The 25097-nt window shown below is 42.2% G+C and overlaps 1 protein-coding gene across 1 annotated transcript in view; it reads right to left on the bottom strand.

Moving 5' to 3' along the window:
• The window catches only part of ANKFN1 (ankyrin repeat and fibronectin type III domain containing 1), a 214456-nt gene that overhangs the window by 47672 nt on the left and 141687 nt on the right, over positions 1 to 25097 (bottom strand). The window contains exon 10 of the mRNA XM_058172899.1: positions 23361 to 23468. Coding sequence (XP_058028882.1) covers positions 23361 to 23468 — 108 coding nt within the window. The remainder of the gene's footprint in view (positions 1 to 23360; positions 23469 to 25097) is intronic.

Below are 25097 nucleotides of genomic sequence, written 5' to 3' on the forward strand. Positions count from 1 at the left end.
CGTGACCGTGGGGATGCTGCAATGGTCGTAAGTGTGAAAAATGCTCTTAACTCACTTTTTTCAGCGGCGTTGTAATTTTGAATGGTCACTAAATGAACTGTTGTAATTCTACATGGGACACACATCACATCAATTAAAAACCATGATCCACAAACACCGGCTGGGAGTCAAACATTATGATCCCAACTTTTTAATCTCTACGCATACCGACACCAAACAGCACCAGTTCGATTGGAGCAACACAAAAGTCATCGGCTGTGCTACCACCCACCACGCTCGTGAGTTCATCGAAGCCTGGCACTCCGCAAGCAATTCCATCAACAGACACATTGACCTACAACCAGCCTACAAACCAGAGGTGGGTTTCAGCAGGTTCTGACCAGTTCTGGAGAACCGGTAGCAGAAATTTTGAGTAGTTCCGAGAACTGGTAGTAAAAATTCTGACTGGCCCCGTCCCCGTCTATTCTCTGCCTCCCGAGTCTCAGCTGATCCGGAGGAAATGGGGATTTTGCAGCAACCTCCCCATGGATTGGAGAAGGAATGGAGATTTTACAGTATCCTTCCCCTGCCACACCCACCACACCACACCCACAGAACCGGTAGTAAAAAGTTTTGAAACCCACCACTGCTACAAACCCCTCAGAATCCAAATCAACCACACAGCCAACCAGAAACAGCACAGAGAGACCTCAATCAACCCATCCAAGCTTCCCCCCCAACCAGCACTTCACCTCCCAATGACCCTCATCTGATGTAACCTCTCCACCACAAGACTCTCACTGATGACTCACACCTGATGATGACCTTCTACCGCTGCACCATAGAGAATATTTTAACTTACTGCACCTGTGTATGGTTTGCCAATTGCACAGTGGCAGATAGGGCAGCGCTCCAGAGGGTCAACGTCATTGCCCAGAGGATCATTGGTTGCCCTCTCCCCTCTTTGGAAGAGCTTTAAAGCTCCCGCTGCCTTAAGAAAGTTCAAAACATTCTTAAAGATCCATCTCATCCTGGGCACCCTTTTTTTGAACTCTTACCATCTGGCAGATGGTACAGGATAATAAAAACAAGGACAAATAGACTGAAAAACAGCTTCTATCGCAGGGCAATAACCATATCGAATTCTACAGTATAGTGCAATATTAATGCAATATCGGTTTTCAGTTCAATTGTATAGAATGTGAAGGATGTGTGTTTGTGTTTTATTTTTATAATTATAATGTACACTGAAGATGGCATTTAATTTTGTTGTACGAGGTACAATGACAATAAAGTAAACTAAACAATAAACTAAACCTGATCCTTCATAAGACCCATCACAAGACCTTCAGTTGACACACCTACACTTGACCCATCACAAGGACCATTACTAGACCCTCACCTGACACACCCACTTGATCCATCACAAGAGTCTCACTTGACGCACCTGTACCTGACCCATCACAAGACCTACCGACCACACGAAGCCCTTATAAACAGAAGAACACTGGCATCCTGTAAATTCTGCTGAAGATGTTACCTAGCCTGGTAATGAAATGTTTGGAAACCAACTTTTTTAAAAAATTTACATTTATATCCCGCCCTTCTCCGAAGACTCAGGGCGGCTTACAGTGTGTAAGGCAATAGTCTCATTCTATTTGTATATTTACAAAGTCAACTTATTGCCCCCCCTCAACAATCTGGGTCCTCATTTTACCTACCTTATAAAGGATGGAAGGCTGAGTCAACCTTGGGCCTGGTGGGACTAGAACCTGCAGTAATTGCAGGCAGCTGTGTTTTAATAACTCACAAGTTCATTCACTCAGAGAATGAACCTTCACCCTCATCCTACACCTGAGCTATAGATATTTGCCACTATTGCAAATGAACTGTTGTAAGTTGAGGACTACCTGAATATTCCTAATGTTTGGGGTTTTTTTAATGCTAAAGTATGGCTTTATACGATAGTGAGGAAAAGAAGGAAACTGACAGCAAGCACAAAGGGGAATCCAGAAAGAGGACAATTTCCCTCAACATCGCTTTTGGTGGAAGAAGATAATGGGAATAAATCCCACCATAATTTATGTTTCTTACTTCAAACATCTACACTACAGCTTTAACAAAAGCGAGCCTGCCATTGTTTAACTGTTGCTGAGTAGAAATAAAAATATAAAGATATTCAGGCCACACTTTAGGATTCCCAGAAAACACGTTCTGTAAAAAGTTTGCATACTGAAAAGGGAGTCTGAAATATAGTGCAATATCTGCATTTATGGCTGACTAGAAACCCCTTATAGACTTTTTGCATGAAGCAGAAAAAATACGTTTAGAATTTGTGGGTTTTGATGATTATAAAAAAAAAAAGGATAATAGAAAAAAAGGAAGGTTTTTTTGTAACGATAGAATAAGATAATATTCTAATCATATTTGCTGCAAAGGCAATTGGAAGCTTCCCCCCCTTTTATCTATTCCTTTTTATCCTTTCTTTCTGCTTTTTAGTTTTCCCTCCAATTCTTTTTCTTTGTTTTCTTTGTTTTGTATTAGTTTGTGCTAATGTTATGTTCCGTTTTAAACTTTTAATAACAGTTATAGAAAAGAAACATGCAATGTGGTGCAGGAATCTTTTAAACTCATGGAAGATAGAGAACATGGATGCGCTTGGGCAGATCAGAGCACTTTTTCCTCTAAAGCCATTCTTGCCAAATTCCAAAACATTGGGAATTTATAGCCGTCTCACTCTAGCAGAAATCATTCACGATTCACCACGGTTTAAAAGACTAGAATCCCCTGTATCCCTGCAGTTCTGGCTTGTTTGTTTGTTTGTTTGTTTATTTATTTATTTATTTATTTTGTCACAACGTCATATAAAAAGATTATATAGTATATAAACATATATATGAGTAAATATTAGGAGGTATAAGCATATATATATATATAGGAAGAAGAAAAGAAAAGCAATAGGGCAGGAACGGTAGGCACGTTTGTGCGCTTATGCACGCCCCTTAAGGTCCTCTTAGGAATGGGATGAGGTCAATAGTAGACAGTTTTTGGTTAAAGCTTTTGGGATTATGGGAAGAGACCACAGAGTCAAGTAAAGTATTCCAAGCACTGAAGATTCTGTTACAGAAGTCATATTTTCTGCAATCTAGATTAAAGCGGTTAACATTAAGTTTAAATCTGTTGGTTGCTCTTGTATTATTGCATAATAATAATAATAATAATAATAATAATAATAATAATAATAATAATAATAATAATAATAATAATAATAATAATAATTGTTTATATAATAATAATAATTATTATTATTGTTCCCACTCTCCTTTGTTAAGAAAAAATAACTAGAGACAATTAGTTCTTTTTTTTTAATTTACTCCAGCAGCTGTTTCAACTGACAAAATGACATCTGCACAAATATTCTGCTTAAATTTGAGATGACTGCTAGGCTTACTCTAGTCACTACAATCTGGCTCCCTATTTCCCTTCTGACTCTAGGCGACAAGAGAAAGATGGAGCTGAACAAGGTTCTGTAGCATTCTGGATCTGGAATATATAAAGATCTAAAGTGGTGCCGAAGAATACAGGAGGAGCCACTCCTTGGTTTAAATGCAGATGTATTTGCTCAACATCGGAACAACCAAAACACCTATTATTATTTTGTATTTTGAGGAAGGAGTTTAGAATAAAAATTGGTATCCTGGCAGGTTTTTTCATGCTTAATTTCACCTGGGAGACAAGTGACAGTTGAGTCTATTAACTTCAGGACATTGAGGAAAGACTTATGAGGAAGCTTACAATCAGAATCTCCTTCCTTGGACTTCCAGGGGAGCCATGGTGAATTGAAGACATCTCTGTGAAAGCAGAACTAATGACTTGGGCAAAGACGAAGAAACCGGGTAATAGACTAGTTCCTTGGAACCTCTCCAGATAAGGAGAAAATGGGAGATTGTCCACATGTTCTCTGGACAGTAGGTTCTCCAGAGGAAAATGCAAGGCAGGGGTTTTCTATGGGTTTTAGCACTGGGAAGTGATGGGATCAGTCATTTTGCTTGCAACCATGGAAGAGAATTTTAACAGACAGTAAGTTTCAAAAGTCCCTTTTTAATTTTTTTCAGAAATTGCTTATTAACTATATGTAAGATCTTTGGACTGTCAAGTCTGAAAATGCCAGGTGAGTCTGCCTTCAATCCTGAATGGAAAAAATAATAATCATAAGCTAAAAAAAAATTAAAGAGTCTGAAATAAGGAACAAAAAGCTAAATAAGATTTTAACAGATTCTGTTTTGGTATTTATAAGAAAAAAACAAAGATAAGAAATTTTATATTTCAAAAACTGGACACTAGAGGGGACTAAAGTTTTTAGATAAAGGGTTACCTAAACCTGCAAAATGTTGTAAAACATTCTAAGAAGGAAACTACTGAATGAGACTTTTGAAGAATGGAATCAGAAAATAGTAGCAACAGTATCAACAATGTTCGTAGTGGTGTCTGCATCTCTGAATAGACTATGTCCAGAGGAAGTCATTGAAGAAATGTCACATGTAGAAAAAAAATTAGCTGACAAGATAGAGATGGCATCGAAAGTGAATTTACAACTGAAGACCAAGAGAATTAATTAGAAAAGCGTGTTTTATGGATCTACCAAAGAAACTGGCGGAGGCCTTAAACTTTAGAAAGGAAATACAAATGACAAACCAAGAGAGTGACGCTGATAACTTTTTCTTACAGGATACCAAAGAGCTGTTCAAGTCTTAAAGAACTTTGTGTAATGGGATAGAGAAAAACAAAGAAAAATCAGATCGTACAATAATATTTGAATGAACTAAAATGATGATTGTTAGAAATAAAATGAAAGTTTTGCTTTATTTGATCAAGGTTAAAAAAAGATAAACTCTTACATCTGGCAACCTAGCTGCACCAGGACTGAGAAGATGATGCTTTAGGGATTTATTTATACACAAGAGATACACAAGGGATATGGGAGGAAGAGATAAATGTTTGTAACATTGGAGGGAATGAAGAGTCCCTCAATTTCTTTATACCTATTGTGATGCAGGTTGGAAGTAATTTCTTTCTATATTTCTTTTATCTTTATTGTCCCTACAAATGTAGTATTCCTACTTTTCTCTTTCTTGACTTTTTTTCTTTCATTTTTCTTCTACTTTGTAGTCTTCTTTTTTAAAATCTATTTTGTATTCCATCCTTCCAAGATCAGTAAAATGAGGAACCAGATCATTGGGGGGCAATATGCTGACTTTGTAAACCACTTAGAGAGGGCTGTAAAGCACTGTGAAACGGTATATAAGTCTAAGTGCTATTGCTATTAGATTTTACTATTATAATAAAAATTCATATGTATAGTATATATATTTATACCTCCCTCTCTCCTTCCCTCCCTCTTTATCATGTATTATGGAAAAAACTATGATGCAATTATATCAATATTTATTCTATTGATATAATTGCAGAGTGGAATTTTTTTTGCTGTAACGCAGGGTGCATTTACAAAGGGAAAGTACACCACTTGGTTAATCAAATGATTTGGCTTCACCCCATGAGGACCTTAATGACCATTACTAAAGAACCAAAACACTAGCACTGTCACAGCTATTCCCATACTGATGATAGGCTTTGTTTTTACAATCGTGAATAAACAGGGGCCAGAAATACTCAAGTGGGATTAAAAAATAATTTGAGATCCACAGGAAGAAACATTGAAAAGCCTACCATTTAATTAGCTAATAAATAACATAGTGTGATACTAATTGTATGACAGCAAAGCTGTATCCAAAAGCAAAGCAGCATCAATAAATGATAAGGCGAGTGAGCTATAAAGCCATAAAATGGGGGGGAAAAACCCTTCTGCAAATACTTAACATAAGAAAATAAAAAGAGCCTTGCTAGATCAAACAAAATAAATTTAAATTCTTAAATCTCATTAGATTTCAGCAATCACCTCTTCCCAATAATCATGTGTGAGATTTTCTCATATGAGATTTCATTTGAGAATGCTACAATCCTATTAATCTCAATCCATGTTTAAACGAAGGTCTAGGAGTTTTGTGGACATTCTGTAACTTCTGGGTAACATGGCTCTGTCTGTTGATCAGTGCAAAGCCTACTAATAAAACATTGGCTACCATTGACCTCACCCCATTGCTAAGAGGACTATAAGGGGCGTGCATAAGTGCACAAAAGTGCCTACCGTTCCTGTCCTATTGTTTCCTTTCAATATATGTTCCTGTATATAATGTTGTGACAAAATAAAAAAAAAACCAACCAAACAAACAACAACATGACTCCAACAGCATGTTTGGGCACATGAACCTTTGTATAGATATGAGACCTTTCCTTTCCCCACTGCTGCTGTGAAACACTCCCTCACCACCTTAGAGTTGGCAGGAAACTATACTAACATGCAGTTTGCCATTCCCATTGCCTATCTTGCCTTGATTGCTTCTGTTCCTAGCTATCTGATTTCAGAATAACGGAGTTGAAAGGGACCTCCTGCTCAAGGAGGAAACCCTATACAATTTGTCCAGCCTCTTCTTAAAAGCCTTCAGTGATGGAGCACTTACAACTTCTGAAGGCAAGCCATTTAACTGGTTAATTGTTCTCACTGTTAGGAAATTTCTCTTTAGTTCTAGGTTGCTTCTCTCTTTAATTAGTTTCCATCCATTGTTTCTTGTCTGGCTTTCTGGTGTTTTGGAAAATAGGTTTTCTCCAACGTGATGGGTGATGAGTGAGTGAAGAAATGTATCCATCTCATGCAACTGCCTGGTACATTGACTATCACTCAAAGGCAGGCAATGAGATGAAAGCAAATCTGTAAGGACATAGCGGAAAAAAGATGTTGCCAAGACATGTTTATACAGCATTGTGATTAGGTGTAAATGCGAAAACGTTAATTGAGAAGCATAGTCTTTCTGATGCTGATGATTATGTATAGTCATTCAACAGCATTATCTAAAACGGTTCTCCTCCAACAGTAAAAAATGATGATGGGATACCAGCCAGCATTTAAATTTTTATGGGAAGACACAAGGCATAAATCTGTTCTATACCGAGTAGTTAAATGGTTTGACAGATGACATTAAAACAAATCTTCATTATGTCACTAAATAAAAGCTAATATAACTGACATAGTGGATGAGGAGAGAAGAAATTAGGAAGAACTTCTAGTGGATAAAGAGGAAGTTATTATTTGCCTGCACTGTGGCTTTGATGTATCTTTCATTCAATCTACAGAAGGATGGGTCAAACACAATTGCAGCACACCTAGTAGATGGCATGCACTTTACTTTATTAGTGTTTAGGATAAACACTAAAAGAATAAAATTGTTATAGGATTATATTACAGGCCACCCAACCAAGCAGAAGAAATAAACTAACCTTTTGCTAATGTATGTAGGAAACACACCACGGTAATAATGGGAGACTTTAACTATGCTAATATCAACTGGGAGACAAACTCTGCAGCAAGTGGGAGATCGAACAGATTCCTAACCAAACTAGCTGACAACTTTGCCATCCAAAAGGTAGAGGACAGAACTAGAGGAAAAGCTATACTGGACCTAATTCTTACTAATAAAGAAAAAACGACAGAGAGAGTTGAAGAGTTGCAGAGAGTGAAGTTGAAGCTGAAATTGAAGGTGGCTCAGACTGCTAAGACAGTCTGTTATTAACACAGCTGCTTGCAATTACTGCAGGTTCAAGTCCCACCAGGCCCAAGGTTGACTCAGCCTTCCATCCTTTATAAGGTAGGTAAAATGAGGACCCAGATTGTTGGGGGGGCAATAAGTTGACTTTGTATATAATATACAAATGGATGAAGACTATTGCTTAACATAGTGTAAGCCCCCCTGAGTCTTCGGAGAAGGGCGGGATATAAATGCAAATAAATAAATAAATAAATAAATAAATAAATAAATAAATAAATAAATAAATAAATAAATAAATAAATAAATAAATAGTTGCTGTAACCTTGGGGGAGAGTGACTACATCATACTGGAATTCAATATAAAGCAAACACAAGCAGTAGAACATAATCCAACCAGTGTCTTTAACTTTAAAAGAGCTGATTGTAACAAACTCAGAGAAAGCCTAGGAAAGATTTCATGGATGAAAACCCTAAAGGGGAAAACACCTCAAGAAGCATGGGAAATTCTGAAAAATATGATCATAAAAGTGGTCCACTGGTCCAGCATAAAACCATTGAAAAAGAAAAAAAATCATGTGGTCCTTATTTACAAATCCTGGTCTAGTGTGGGGCCATCTGAAGACATTTCCAAGTATTCGTGCTTCTTTGCATTATTTGGAAAACGCAAATCACAACAAATAGATTTTCTATTAATATGCAATTAATTTCTTTACTATTTTTAAAAATATTTTTAATAATCAGTAGAAATCAAAACAGCCAGCCAACTGGTACGCTAGTTAATGCACCAGCCTAAAAACAGATATTTCAATGCATTGTCTATGCACTGTATCTTTAAGTCAGCCAGTTTGTGCAGTGGTTGAGGCTACAAGCCAGAAGACCTAGTTTCACCTTAGGCATGAAGCCAGCTGGGTGATCTTGGACCCATCAGTCTGTCTCAGCCTGAAGAAGCAGACAATAGCAAAGCATTTTTGAAATCTTTCCAAGAAAACTGCAGTGATTTGAATGTCTAAGCAGTTGCCAGGAGGCAACCATGACTCAAAGCCACAAGAACTAACAAATACTTTTTAAAAGTTATAGGTAAGTAGAGATACATTAATGAATGTTTTCATAGCTGGAAAATAAGTCGATTTCTTGCACTTAGAACAATTTAAAGCAACCCAGGTATTTCTCTTGTTCTTATCCTGGAAAGATAAAAACATTCAGTTGGAGAAGACACTAAAATGACATTACATTGTTAGATATCTGTATACAGAGGTGGGTTTCAGCAGGTTATGACCACTTCTGGAGAACCAGCAGTGGAAATTTTGAGTAGTTCGGAGAACCGGTAGTAAAAATTCTAACTGGCCCCACCCCCATCTATTCTCTGCCTCCCGAGTCCCAGCTGATTGGGAGGAAATGGGGATTTTGCAGTATCTTTACCCCGGAGTGGTATAGGAATCGAGATTTTACAGTATCCTTCCCCTGCCATGCCCACCAAGCCACGCCCACCAAGCCACGCAATGTCCACCAAGCCACACCCACAGAACCGGTAGTAAAAAATTCTGAAACCCACCACTGTCTGTATAACATAATCAACATACAAAAATTGAGGTTTCTAGAAAAACTGTTAGATTGCTTTAGGCTTAAAGATAATGGGAAAATGTGTAACTTATAGTCAAGAGCAAAAATCCCTAACCATTGGCTACTTTTAAGCAAACAGAGAAAAGATTCAGAGTTACTTTCAAATGTATAAGAGAACGTGACTGCCATGGAAGCTGGCTCTTGGCATTTCTTGAATTTCTCAATTAGACATAGCATCAGAATAATTTATATCTAGAGGGCCACATTTTAAGGTAAACATCTACATCAAGGCATTTAAAGAATGAACTTTATAGTTGAAAGTGCAAACAAGTTTGGATAGTCCAGGTATTGGAAAGCTGCAACTGGTCACAATTCCTTGTACTTGGTAGAAAATTTGGGACTGATTATAAAATTAACCACCAACATGACTGAGGAATAAAAGTTAATTGGGAATAAAAGTGCTCATGCCTTCTATTTACAGGTTCACTGAAATTCCTAACTTTTCTGAACTGGCACAGAAGTGAGAAATCTTTGTGCGATCAAAAATCTGCATTCCCACATGAGAAAGTGACTGGGCTTGCATGCTGCCCATGGAACAAGATCAAAAATCCAGAATGGGCGTACCCAAAGAAAGAACTGAATGGCAATGCCCGTTTCTTTTTTTTTCTTTTTTCCCCTTCTTTTTATTTATTCCTTGAGTTCTCGTCCATTCGTTGTCTCTGGCACATACAGCCACACGCATTCATTCCCACACAGCCTGTCTCCAAAGAGCAGCAGGGAAGAAACCATTCTGAGCAGATTCCCCTCGCTGGAAAAATTAAAGCATACGCAGCAATACCAGCTTGTTTTCCTTCTGCCATTAGTATGGCAGAAAGAGTGAACTTAGTTGCAGGGGAGGTGCGGGGAAGAGAAAACTTCCTCTAGGAATCCCAATGCAAAATATTGCCCCCATATAACAATAGCTGTGAGAGATCATAATGTTTCCTCTAATGCCCAGCTAATGATGGATCAGTGGGGAAGCAGGAAAAAATGGGCAAAGTTTCGGCAAGCCACATGCAGTCTGCAGGTTATGCTCAGTTTAAATCCTCTACGGTGGATACTGAGGGAACGGGAATCGACGAGTTGGATTTAAAGTATAGTGACCAGACGTCCCACTTTTGGCGGGACAGTCCCGCTTTTTAATAATTTGTCCCGCGTCATTTCAAAAAAGTCCTGATTTTTAAAAAAAATTGTTTTTTTAAAAAAGTCCCACCTTCAGACACAGACTCCATTAAGTCCCATTCTGAAAATGGGAGGGGGCAACGCAAGAGGAGGAGGCGGAGAAGGGGGAGTGGCGGAGAAGGCGTGAGATTGCCCGCTCTTGCGAGAGCGGGCGAAGGAGAGACGCTGCTTGACTTGGCCTGCTGGAGGCTGCCTGGAAGAGCCGAGAGGAGAGCCAAGCCTGCCTGGAAGAGCCAAGAAGCAGCAGCCACTCCTCCTCCTTCAGCCAGGTGGCGAGACTCAGCGCGCATGCGCAGCCCCCCTCCCCCCATCAATGGTGTTCTGCTTTGCCATCGCTGAAATCTGGTCACTTTAATTTAAAGGCTATTGAAAACCAAACCTGCTTCTAGGTTTGAATACAGCACTCTGCTTTACAATGAATGCTGTTCCAATATACAGTGGTACCTTGGTACTCATCGTTAATTGGTTCCGGGAGGTGTGATGAGTATCAAACATCACGTTTTGTACCCGATGAGTCCCAAACAAAATTTCCTCATAAGGAATAATATAGTGCGTTACAAGGCAGCCGATACTGACAAGTTCTAGTTGTGTGTTGAGTACCAAACAAACAATGAGTACACGTCAAAATGAGTTCACTACCAAATTCAATGAGTTTCAAAACAGTTGAGTACCAAGATACAATTGTACTTTATAGGTAAGAAACTTATTGATGTTCTACACATTATTGGTAAGTCAGCATTCAAAAGGACAATTAAAAGTGATGATGCATACTGAATAGGATCTGGGGCTATCCTCTCAGGGAAGGTCAAGGGAATAGGCCCATTTGTGCCAATTAGATGTGTCAATTATTCAGCCTTTAGCTGAATATATAAGAAGAGCTGGTTCCACTGCTCACATTGTAATTCAAATATTTTTATGTACTGACTTTGGAATTAGTGGTCCAGCATTTCACTGGATAAGGAAAACATTTCCCACTTTCTGGTTTCCTTAGCTTCTCACATTGATCCATTTAACTATAAAAAATAATTTGAAATTAATCATAAAAGTAGACGAAGGGAAATAAAAAAAACCCCCAAGGTTTTATATCCCCAAGAAATGCCAAGCAACCTGCAGTTTATCTTCGTTCTGAAGACAAATGGATGACTTTGCTGCTTGCAATCATCTATAGGTTGTTTTCTGTGTGTGTATATGTACCAAATTAAACTTAGGGGGAAAGAAAAACTGTCTAAGGCAGCGATTCTCAACCTGTGGGTCGCGACCCCGTTGGGGGTCGAATGACGATTTGCCAGGGGTCGCCTAAAACCATCCGAAATATGGGAAGTATACTTGCGAGTCGAAGAATCGCACTCCAATGGTTGACTCCACAAGCCAGCCGCAGGCTTTTCAAATCGCTAGCCGAATTCAGGCGCAATGAATTAAAAAAGAGAGAAATCTTTGCTCTGATGTCTCCCTCTCAAGCCAGCTGCAATCACTCCCAATCGCTAGCCTAATCTGGCTTTAGGCGTGATAAACTTAATAGGGGAGGAGTCTCCGCTTTAATGCCTCCGTCCTCAAGGCAATCGCAAGCAGTTCAGATCGCTAGCCAATACGGCTTCAGGCGCGATAAATTCAAAAAAACAGTTTGCCGCTTTCCCCCCCCTTCTGCGGCTGCTGAGGCGCGCTGAGATTGCTGCCTATTATCGCGATTTAGAACATTAGCAAAAGTACAGTTACTTAGGCCTATGAATGAAAATAATTTTACGGTTGGGGTCGCCACATCGTGGGGAATTGTATTAAAGGGGTCGCAGCACTATAAAGGTTGAGAACCACTGGTCTAAGGATACTAATAAATGCAGAGCAAATACAAAAGTCACACCTGAACTACAGGTAGTCCTTGACTTACAACAGTTTGTTTAGTGACTGTTAGAAGTTACAGCAGTACTGAAAAAAGTGACATGACCATTTTTCACATTTGCAATCATTGCAGCATCCCCATGGTCATTTGATCAAAATTCAGGCAACTGACTCACATTTATGACGGTTGCAGAATTCCAGGGTCACGTGATCCCTTTTTTTGCGACCTTCTGGACAAAGTCAATGGGGGAAACCAGATTCACTTAACAACCAGGTTACTAATTTAATAACCACAGTGATTCACTTAACAACTGGTGGCAAGAAAGGCCATAAAACGGGTCAAAACAACAAATGTCTCATTTAGCAACAGAAATTTTGGGCCCAATTATGACTGTAAGTCGAGGACTACCTGTATTTACAAGCACTTCTGAAAATGTGGATGTCCCAATATAGTTGTCAAGAGGTTTCTTCCCCAAAAAATTAATTTTTTAAATCAATATCTCACCAGGTCATCTTTATATCCGATTTATTCTTTTGACTTTCTGTCTGTATCTAGAAGTTATAGGTTGGCGAAGAGGCTTCTTTCTCTATTAGTGATTTCTGATTCCTCCTTGTCTGTAGTGTAGATTGCAAAAACTACAATTCCTATATACAGCACTTTTTTCCCCAGAGGACAAACAATGCTTAGAAACCTATAGTGAAAGGTCTACCATCACTAGCTGCAGAACTATATAAGAAAAAAATATATTTTTCAGCTCTATCTGTCCGTCCTTTCACCTCCCCATCTATTTATTTATTTTAAATACATTTACATTTTATTTACTAACTTTTACTAAAATTAAATAAGCCTGCTCCTAAGAACTGACAAAGAACTACACAGTTTGTATCTAAGTTATTTTAAGGCAGGAGATGAAAGGCTGTTTGCTAAAGAAAAGAGACCGGAGAGAGAGGTGTTTAAGCCTTCTGTCATCAACCAATTCTCCTGCAAATATGCTGAGATTATTTTAAAATGTTTTTTTTTTCTTCTACAGCTTGGTTTGGAGATCACTATAGAGTCTGACAGGAAGAGGGAGGGATGCGTAAGAAATTGGAAGCCTCTAAATGAAGCACCTCTTTTTTGTTTGACAATTTTCTCCTACATATCTTCTCCAGCTACGAATCAGTATTATTAGAGCAGAGATGTATCTTTGAATTGTGTATAGAAGATTTTTCTCTCTCTCTCTCACTCTGTCTCTGTGTGTATGTGTCTCTATGTCTGTCTGTCTCTCTTCTCTCTCTTTCTCTCTCTCTCTCTCTCTCTCTGCCAACTCAGTAAGCTCAAACTGCCCAAGGAGCTGCTGATTCAGTTCTACAGAGGAATTATTGAGTCTGTCATTTGTACCTCCATAACTGTCTGGTTCGGTTCTGCAACCCAACAAGAAAAACACAGACTTCAGAGGATAATTAGAACTGCAGAAAAAATAATTGCTACCAACCTGCCTTCCATTGAGGACCTGTACACGAATCAAGAAGAGGGCCGTGAAAATATTTACAGACCCCTCGCATCCTGGATATAAACTGTTTCAACTCCTACCCTCAAAACGACGCTATAGAGCACTGCACACTACAACAACTAGACACAAGAACAGTTTTTTTCCGAAGGCCATCACTCTGCTAAACAAATAATTCCATCAACATTGTCAAACTATTTACTGAATCTGCACTACTATTAATCTTCTCATAGTTCCCATCACCAATCTCTTTCCACTTATGACTGTATGACTGTAACTTGTTGCTGGCAATCCTTATGATTTATATTGATATACTGACCATCAATTGTGTTGTAAATGTTGTACCTTGATGAACGTATCTTTTCTTTTATGTACACTGAGAGCATATGCACCAAGACAAATTCCTTGTGTGTCCAATCACACTTGGGCAATAAAATTCTATTCTATTCTATTCTATTCTGTCTCTCTCTCTGTGTATGTGTCTCTATGTCTGTCTGTCTCTCTGTCTCTCTCTTTCTTTCTCTCTCTCACTCTGCCTCTCTCTCTGTCTCTCTCTTTCTTTCTCTCTCTCACTCTGCCTCTCTCTGTCTCTCTCTCTCTCTCACACACACACTGTTTCTCTCTCTCTCTCTCACTCTCTCGCTCTCTCTGTCTCTCTTTCTCTCTGTGTGTGTCTCTCTTCTCTCTCTCTCTCTCACTCTGTCTCTCTCTTTCTCTCTCTATGTCTGTCTCTCTCTCTTCCCTCTCTTTCTCTCACTGTCTCTCCCGCTCTCTCTGTCTCTCTCTTTCTTTGTCTCTCTTTATATATTTCTCTCTCTCTGTCTGTCTCTCTCTCTTCTCTCTCTTTCTCTCACTGTCTCTCCCGCTCTCTCTGTCTCTCTCTTTCTTTGTCTCTCTTTATATATTTCTCTCTCTCTTTCTCTCTCTGTTTGTCTCTGTCTCTGTCTCTCTTCTCTCTCTCTCTCTCTGTCTCTCTCTGTTTCTTACTCTATGTCTGTCTCTGTCTGTCTTCTCTCTCTCTCTCTGTGACTCTCTCTGTCTCTCTGTCTCTGTCTGTCTGTCTGTCTGTCTGTCTCTGTCTCTCTCTCTCTCACACACACACACACAACTTTGGTCATCCTGCAGATATTAAGGCACACAGGGGACCTCACTCTCTGCTTGTAAAGAATCTGGTGTAGGATTTCCATTTCTGTGTGGAACACTTATTCTACTCTGAGAAGAAAAGGATTAAGTGGGTTTTAAAAATAGTTTGCCATATACTACAAGAACTTTGAAGCTTCCTTTAGGTGACTCATGCATTACCCTTTTCAAGTGGCATCTCATGGTTACAACACCTCTGCTTCTGGAAGATAAAACTGCACGTAGTAGATCTCAGGTTTCACTTGCAATTGGGGCCGGGCCTGCCATCCTTAAGCAATATGATTGTAAAGTGCAAGGACATATCACCGCATCAGTTAATGATGACAATTCCGGTAGTCCCAGTTGCCATCGTTAACCCCAAGTTACATGGTTCATTAATTGGGAAGTGGTAGGAGTCCCAGGTAAGGAGCATGGGGGGCACCACGGAGGTGCTGCAGGGGGCTGGGAAAAACTGAAGAAGGCACTGGGAGGGCTGGCAGAGACTGAGCGTGAGTGGAGGGAGGGTTTGGGAGGCTCCGTGCAAGGCTGTGTGCGAGCACAGGAAATCCAGGTGCATGTGTACAGTGTGGTACAATGGCAGGAAGAAGAGGGGATGGATGGTGTGGCACAGTGCAAGTACAGGAAGGCCGAAGGGACACATCAAAGCAACTTGAAACCTTCCCTGCTGGCTTCCCCACTGACTTCCTGGGAAACCAGCAGGGAAAGTTATAAATGGTGTCATGGAAGGACGCTGCAACCATGCAACTGTAAGTGTGAGCACCTGAATTATGAAAATGTGACCTTTGAGGACTGATTGTTGCAACTTTGAATGGTCAATGAACAGATGGCCAGTAAACAAGGACCCTTATACTGGGTATTACTCCCTCAAGCACTGCTGCTGTTTGCTTAATGTTGTGTATGTGTTGCGTGTTTGAGAGAGATCACTACTTCCAGATGTTATATTTTGTTCCAGAAATCAGACTCTGTCTCTATATTATCCCACATATATCCACCTGTAGGAGCTACAGGTAACCTTCACTTTAACCCTGGAATTACAGTTGTAAATCAAAGCACCCACAAGACCGGAAGTAAATTTCTGGCTTTTTTTTTTTGACTGTCATTAAACAAACAATGTGACCATTAAGTGAAGGCAACAATGTGACCATTAAGCAAAACCATTCATTTAACTGGGTGTTTTTTGCAGGATCCAATATGGGTTGGTCACTGAAACCAAAGGTTTAGTCTTCCAAGCTTTTGGACTCATGCTGGAGCCCATCCTCAGGAACTTCTGTCTACCAGAATGTGCTTTTTACTGGAAATTGGCAGAGAATGCTGGAAATCAGCAAAAAACCCACCATGACCACAGAAATCAGTGATAAGGTGTAAAGCTAACCTGCCCAACATATGGTCACCTGCCCGCAGGGGGAAACACAACCATTTACGACAGCCCATGCTTTATGGCTCTAAAGCACCCATTCTGTGGCCATTGTAACTTCGAATAGTCATAACACAACCGGTGTTGTGCCTCGCCCGTCCTCCTCTCCTCAGCTGGGCCCCTCCCATCTCCTGCTATCTGAGCCAGAGACTGATAGTGAAGAAGAATGGCCTGGCATGCCTCCAGCCCCCAGCCCTGGCACCATGCCCGGACAGAATGAGCAAACAAACCTCCCTCCTACAGCGTGTGAGCAAGAAGCCAGCCACGAGCTAGAATTGCCGGCAGCTGAGCAGGAGGACAAAATGTGGACAGATCCCCGCTTCCGGAGAATGGAGAGGCAATGTCAGCAAAAGGAAGGGAGGGGCAGGCCTGGATAAGTGCTGAGTCATGGAGCCACACCCCATGGCCTATATAAAGGATCAGCTTTTTGGCATTCCTTGAGTCAGGCAAAGTCTCATCTGGTTGCTGAAGTCACACTTTGGATTTCTGCCTGCCCTGAGAACTCTGACAGGAATTTGGCAAAGCTGCAGAGGCTTCGTGGCCACGCTTGACCCGGCCGTCAGAGGAGGAGTGGGACACGACAACCGGTCAATAAGCAAGGATTACTTGTATTGTTCCACATTCCAAATGCATTATCCTGACCAGTGGTGAAATCTGAACCGGTTTACTACCGGTTCGGTGGCTGCACGCCAAACAATGTCGGCTGGCGGCCCCAGGAAGGGCCTTCTCTGTGGGGCTCCCACACTCTGGAGCAGGCTTCCCGGGTTTACGTCAAATACCTGACCTTCGGACATTCCGTCGCGAACTGAAGACACATCTTTTTATTCGCGCGGGGCTGGCTTAAATTGGATTTTCAAAGTGAAATTTTAGCAATTTTAAATGGGGTTTTAATTGACGGTAATTTTTTAACTTCAGGCTAATTTTAAATAAGTTTTTTAAATGGTATTTTAACTTGTATATTTGTATTGTTGGTTTTATCTTGCCTGTACACCGCCCTGAGTCCTTCGGGAGAAGGGCAGTATAAAAATAAAATAAAATAAATAAATAAATAAAATAAAATAAATCCCGCTTCCGGAGAATGGAGGCGACGTCAGCAAAAGGAAGGGAGGGGCGGGCCTGGATAAGTGCTGAGTCATGGAGCCACACCCCATGGCCTATATAAAGGATCTGCGTTTTGGCATTCCTTGAGTCAGGCAAAGTCTTATCTGGTTGGTGAAGTCACACTTTGGATTCCTGCCTGCCTGAGAACTCTGACAGGAATTTGGCAAAGCTGCAGAGGCTTCGTGGCCACGCTTGATACGGACTTCCCAGACCCGGCCGTCAGAGGAGGAGTGGGACACGACAACCGGTCAATAAGCAAGGATTACTTGTATTGTTCCACATTCCAAATGCATTATCCTGACCAGTGGTGAAATCTGAACGGTTTACTACTGGTTCGGTGGCTCTACCGCCAAACAATGTCGGCTGGCGGCCCCAGGAAGGGCCTTCTCTGTGGGGCTCCCACTCTGGAGCAGGCTTCCCGGGTTTACGTCAAATACCTGACCTTCGGACATTCCGTCGCGAACTGAAGACACATCTTTTTATTCGCGCGGGGCTGGCTTAAATTGGATTTTTAAAAGTGAAATTTTAGCAATTTTAAATGGGGTTTTAATTGACGGTAATTTTTAACTTCAGGCTAATTTTAAATAAGTTTTTTAAATGGTATTTTAACTTGTATATTTGTATTGTTGGTTTTATCTTGCCTGTACACCGCCCTGAGTCCTTCGGGAGAAGGGCGGTATAAAAATTAAATAAAATAAAATAATAAATAAAATAAATAAATCCCCGCTTCCGGAGAATGGAGAGGCGACGTCAGCAAAAGGAAGGGAGGGGCGGGCCTGGATAAGTGCTGAGTCATGGAGCCACACCCCATGGCCTATATAAAGGATCTGCTTTTTGGCATTCCTTGAGTCAGGCAAAGTCTTATCTGGTTGCTGAAGTCACACTTTGGATTCCTGCCTGCCCTGAGAACTCTGACAGGAATTTGGCAAAGCTGCAGAGGCTTCGTGGCCACGCTTGATACGGACTTCCCAGACCCGGCCGTCAGAGGAGGAGTGGGACACGACAACCGGTCAATAAGCAAGGATTACTTGTATTGTTCCACATTCCAAATGCATTATCCTGACCAGTGGTGAAATCTGAACCGGTTTACTACTGGTTCGGTGGCTGCACGCCAAACAAGCGCTGCACACGTGCATGCAGAGTGTGCTACATGCACCAAATGTGAAGTGCGTGCACACACAGTGCATGCTAAAAGGAGGCATGGGAAGGAAGGTAAGTAGAACAGTGTGCGCGGGGTGTGTGTGTGATCAGCTGTGGTGCGCAATCATTGGAGCCTTTTTTAAAAACTTTTTTAAAAGCAATTTTTTACTACCTATTTGGGTGAACAGGTTGTAAGAAGATGCTTTTAAAAATTAAAAAAAAAAGGCTCTGACGATCGCGCGCCGTAGCTGTGATCGTCGGAGCCTTTTTTTAACCTTTTAACAGCATTTTTCTACTACCTATTTGGGCGAATAGGTTGTAAAAAAATGCTTTAAAAGTTTTTTAAAAAAGGCTCTGACGATCGTGCGCCACAGCTGTGATCGTTGGAGCCTTTTTTTTTAACCTTTTAAAAGCATTTTTTTTACAACCTATTCCTACCATTTGGGCGGGAAAAGCGAGCGAGTTGGAAAGAAGCGGCAAGCGGGCAAACGGGTGACTGGGCAATTGGGTGAGCATGGGCGGGGGGGCCAGGGATTTTTGCTACCAGTTCTCCGAACCATCCGCCACCATCACTACCAGATCGGCTGATCTGATCCAAACCGGGAGCAGTTCACCCCGATCCAGACTATTTTCTCATTATTTAACGTTAGTCGATTTATATTGCATTTTTCTCCTAAGGCAGCAAAAATAGTTTTGTTAATTGATGACGGGATGATGATGGTAAAAACCCACTTATTCAGGCAATGTCGCCAGTCCTTTTTAAAAGGCATGTTCTTCTCGCATGGATGTTACCATAGTTACAAAAATGGGAACGTCAGATTTTTGATAGTTAGAACTGTTGCATAGCAGCCTACAAATGAATCAAGTTTTTACCCTGTGACCTTAATCTAGGAATTTATTTTATCCTTATAGTGCGTCGATAAACTGCAAGAATTTCGATTCACCTGCGGATTGTGATGGTGCAGAGGGACAATTCATGCTGAGATTGCTCAGTTTCCAATCAGCAATAATCCAAATAAGCTCTAGGAGGCAGCACCTACAAAACGGTTTCATTGAACAGACCATCGATTACGTAGAGAAAAAGGTGACGCCTATTTGAATACAACAGATGGAACAGAAAAATAGCACAGTGGGAAACAAGATAGTATTTTGAAGAGGCTCTAGCAAGCTCCTTTTTTTCTGATTTTATTGGGATTTAAAAGTGAGGGGGAAAAGCACAAGGAGGCTTGCTAAATTCTGCTCCTCCATCCTTTTCTACTAATTCAATTCTTCCACTGTTTCTTGATCTGGTCTACCTTGAAGGGCTGACATCATTTTGACAAGCTGCATTGTGCTAATTCTCTAGAGCAGAGGTGTCAAGCTCACATTGTCATGGCGACATCACATGACATATCGGGATCTTTTCTCCTTTGCTAAACTGGGTTTGGGTGCGTCCAGTGTGTAACGCATCCGTTACACACTGGACACACATTCCGGTCCATGGGCTGGGAATTTAGCAGTCTTGCTCTAGAGGTAAGCCTCAGTTAGCAATTGTGCTATTTAGACAGCACAGAATAACAATGTTGGAAGAGACCTTGGAGGTTTTCTAGTCCAACCCACTGCTCAAGCAAAATATCAGGGGTCCCCAACCTTTCAGGTTGTCCCCAATATATCAGGGGTCCCCAACCTTTCAGACCTCAGGGACCACTAATCCATAATTTTAAATCCTGTAGACCACTAATATGATCTGCCTAATGGCTGGGTGGGTGTGGCCAGGTGGTCATGTGACTGGGTGGGTGTGGCCAACTAAATGTCACTCACATCGAGGGGTACCTCGCCAGCCTCCACTTACTCCTCCCCTGCCAACCACTCCTTGCCACCCCACCCGGCCTCCTTAGGGCCCCAACAGGAAGCAGTTGCTGAAGCTAAGCAGCCACCATGAGAAAAAGTTGGCAGCTCAGTTCAGATTGGAACTGACCGAGAAGGAGGCTCAGCAGAAGCATCTCACTGAGGACGATGAGCATAGGCTTTCCAAGCAGAGGGAAGACCTGCAGGTGTGCAAGGCCAGGTACCTGGAGACTCAGCAGGCTGAGATGGTCAGCCAGTTCCAGGCCATGATGCTGTCCCACTGGAACAAGACCCTCCGGCTCTTTGCCACCAGCAGCACTTCCCTCCAGCCTTTGCCCAAAGCCCCAGCACCAAAAGGCCAAAGCAGATCCCAAGTCAGAATTTCTGCCCCCTCCGATCCACACAAAAAGACCCCAAAGGGGGAGACTTTCTTCAGCAACGCAACCATTCATTGTATGTATCTGGCCCATGGACTGTACTTTGAGGACTCCTGATTTAGTTCAATATAAAAAAATGCAAATAATTTTTCTGTGGACCACCAAAATTTTCTCGTGGACCACCAGTGGTCCACGGACCACCTGTTGGTGACCGCTGCTCTATATCATTCTAACATATGGATGTCCAACTCCAATCCCTTCTTAGAAACCTCCAGAGCACTCACAACTTTTGAAAGCAAGTTGTTCCACTGATTAATTGTTCCCACCATCAGGAAATTTTTCCTTAGTTCTAGGCTGGTTCTCTGTTTGATAATTTTCCATGTGTTACTTCTTGTCTTGTATTTGTTGTGACCTAGGTCCAAGTAGTTAGTACCAGACACAATCAGTCCTAAACAAGCATATTTTATTAGAACAGCTGAGAATTACTTCATTCTCAGCTTAGTCCAAATTAAGTCCACAACAAAGTCCTTCAGAAAAAGTCCTTTCGCCTTATCACAAACCTTTGTGTCTTCTTTGGCACCCTGCCAAAGGCTTTTCTTGGCAAGAACCCCATGAAGTTCAGAAACAAGGGACAAGAAACAATTGTAGTAACGTTGCTTTCCTACAAAGAGTCCAAGAGCCATTGCAGCACTTTTAAGCCTTTCATCTCCTGGCCTTACTCCCGAGTCATCGTTTTTTCTTCAGCTGCTCTTGCCTTCTGGCAGTTCTTCGCATGCGTGCACTAGGAACAGGCTCCTCCTGTTCCTCTGCCTCTCTGCTGTCTGCCTCTGGAGGCTCCAAAGTCCGCGCATCGCTCCCAGATGGCCCTGGCCCCATCTCTGCCTCCAACGCAGAGCCCTCGTCTGGGCCTTCCCCTGACTCCAGGACTGACCCATTGTCCTCCCCAGCCTCCTCATTGTCCGACTCAGCTGCCAGCTCCGCAGGCTGGCGGACCACAAGAGTATTGAAACTGACGACAGTGCTGAAAAAGTTTATGACCTTACATTTACGACCGCCATAGCATCTCCATAGTCACGTGACTGAGATTTCCCTCACCAAAAACTGTGAAGGGACTGCAAGAGGGGTGAAGCTTTATTTAAGCTTTTGAAGCCCATGACATAACAGTAGCAATTCTATGTGGTCACGTGGTCAGATCAAGGAACTGCTGCAGAAGTGAAGAAAACTTTTTTTGCAAAAGGCCTACTGATGCAATAAACAGGTTAAACTTTGAAAAGTTTCAACCAATGTGGAAGGCGTTCCTTTCCCATCTCATACACTTTTGTGAAAGTTAGCATGGCGCCCTTTCTATTCCTTTCCTGAAAATTGACCTAGCAATGCAGGTGTTTGAATCACCAGGATTTTTGAGGATCCGCACAACCCTATCATAGAAGTCCCATGAAATATTTGTATCCCACTAATTCCTGCTAGGTTGTGTGTGTAGATCAGTGTTTCAAACCCTGGCAGCTCTAAGATGTGTGGATCGAACTCCCAAGCAGCCTGCAGAATTCTCGGAATTGAAGTCCACACATTTTAATCTACATCAGGGTTGAGAAATCCTAGTGTAGATTATGAAGTTTGGTTCTTACTGATTCCCAAGAATCAGTTAGCATGAATGTTACACACTCATCAGAAGGGCTGATTGAAATTAAAGTCATGACTTTGGAAGGTTCTTCCCATTATTGAGAGGAGGAGGCTTGTAACAAGCAATAATGTAACAAGCGACAAGAAAAAGCTATTTTTATGTGAACCAGTTGGGCTGCCTTTTTCTTAGATTGTAGGAATTTGGTAAAAACCACTGATTTTACTCAATTGCCGAATGCAGCGATTTTGTCATTTGTTCAGGAGATGGCTAAAGCAAAGCATCATTTCCAACATTTTCTGTTATCCACTCTTGCAAACAAGCAAGCAAGGCTTTGAACACTTTAAATGGTTTTCATTTATGAGGTGGGGAGAGAGAGAGAGGAGGAGGAGAGAGGAGGAGAGGAGGAGAGAGAGAGAGGAGGGAGGAGAGAGGAGAGAGGAGGAGAGAGGAGGGAGAGAGAGGAGGGAGAGAGAGAGAGGAAGGAGGGACAGAGGAGGGAGGGAGGAGGAGAGAGAGGGGGGGAGGGACAGAGGGAGGGACAGAGGGAGGGAGAGAGAGAGAGGGATGGAGAGAGGGAGGGAGAGAGAGAGGGAGGGAGGGAGAGAGAGAAAGGGATGGAGAGAGAGAGGGAGAGAGAGAGGGAGGGAGAGAGAGAGAGGAAGGGAGGGACAGAGGGAGGGAGGGAGAGGGAGGGAGGGAGGGAGGGAGAGGGAGGGAGGGAGGGAGAGAGAGAGAGAGAGAGAGTGGAGGTGGGCAGGTTAGAAAAGGAGGAAGGAGAATACTTGGTTGGAAGCTTTTTTTTCAAATGTTTGCTATGTTGCCAATTTGGAGAAGCCAGAGCGAGATAGTCTGCTAAAGTGATTCCAGATGGGCCAATATTAATATCTCTCCTTTCCCGATGAATGGGAAGGTATAACCCAGACAGGAAACTGCTAAAATTACAAGCACCACGGAGGCCTCGCCTGGTGCCCTGCCCGATGGATATTTTACTCTTACCTCGGCAATTGTAGATCGGACGAGACGCTCTAACCTGCTGCAACAAACGTTCCAGGGCTTCAATCTGTCCCCGGTGCTTAGGCTCTCTGCCATCGAAGTCTTTCCAGTCTGGTGAACAAAAAAAACAAAGAGAATGAAAGTCGAGCAAAGGGAAGAGCGGTGGCCCTGATCCAGTGTCCGCCGAGAGAACATGAGCTCAGGGCTCAGTGTGCCTGATTTTAATGTCTGCCCTTGATCAGAACCTGGGTGTAAAATGCAAAATAGCTACCGGTCCAGCTTGCTTTGTTATCCCTTGCTAAGTTGAAATAAATTTCCTTCTCTCTCTAAAGAAGAGGGTTTGTTTTTTTTAAAATTATATTTGGGGGGGGCATCCCTTTAGCATGAACTGAGAACAGGGAAATTCCCCAGTTGTGAAGGAAGGGAGTCCCTTTAGATAAACCTCTCTTTCTCTGCCACGGTCAGAAAGCAAAAATAATCCGTCAAGGATAAAGCTCATCTGATGTATGCTACTTTGGACCAACCTCTGTGTTAAGTTCGGGAAGTAACGAGGCTGGAGACCAGAGTAGTGACAACAGCTCTTTAATATAGGGTGAACCCAGCAACAGGCTGGGGAAAAAACCTCTCCTTTTATACAGTTCTGCTGGAGGCTTCGTCCAATCAGCAACGTGCTGATTTCCCGCTCAAATATTTAAAGGCACAACTGTTAATACATAACACTCCTCCCCTCCCAGAAAACACTTGGTCTTATTTACATATTTATTTACATGTTATTTTTCGACGTAGTCACGCAAATAACCTGGGCGTCTCCTAGTTCTTTCTGACCTGCGCGGTTCAGTTCTGGGTGGTGTTTTGAGCTGGTCGGAGGGGCTGTTTTCTCCTCCCAGCTCTTTCTCTGGGCCATCGGGCTCTGGATTATTGGCCGACTCTTTTCTTGGCCATCCGCCTTGGATTAATTTTGAATTTTCCTTGCTGTTTCCCTCGGGACCTGATGGCGTCGCTGGAACTCTGGGACCTCAGCTAAGTCTTGCGCCTCCCGGTCATTGTCAGCTGTGGATTCAAAGTGGTATTGGTCATTACCTGTCTCTGTTGGTTTGGTTTGGTCAGTTATTCGTTTCCTTAACTGATCTATGTGGCGCCGCCACATTCGGTTGTCTGGTAGCTCTACCACATACGATTTTGGCCCTGTTACTTTTGTTACTTGTCCTGCGAGCCAACTAGGGCCGTCCCCATAGTTTCGGCCCACACCCGTCGCCTATGCTCATTTCCCTTGTTTTTTCTAGCTCCCCCTTGTAACCCTCGGGTGTGTAATGGGGGTTCAAACGGTCAAGTGGGCACCGGAGTTTCGTCCCATTAGCAATTCGGCTGGGCTTTTCCCAGTGGCTGTGCTTGGGGTTCTGTGCTGGACGGCTAGGAAAGTCTATTTTGTTTGCCAGTCACCTGGCTTGAGCCTGGACAATGCCTCCTTAGCGCCCGGACGGAACGCCTGCAAGGCCATTCGACGCAGGGTGGAAAGGTGCAGAGAGGGCATGTCGGATGCCTTCCTCTGCCAGGTACTCTTCAAACTGGGCTGCCGTGAATTGGGGCCCATTGTCGGACACCAGAGTGTCCGGCAACCCGTGAGTTGCGAATAGGTGGCGCAGGGTTGCGATTACTGCTTCGGCTGTGGTGGACTTCATAAGTATGATCTCTAACCATTTGGAAAATGCATCCACCACCACTAGGAACGTTTGGCCGTGA

This window comes from Ahaetulla prasina, chromosome 2 (assembly GCF_028640845.1).
Source record: "Ahaetulla prasina isolate Xishuangbanna chromosome 2, ASM2864084v1, whole genome shotgun sequence".
NCBI lineage: Eukaryota > Metazoa > Chordata > Lepidosauria > Squamata > Colubridae > Ahaetulla > Ahaetulla prasina.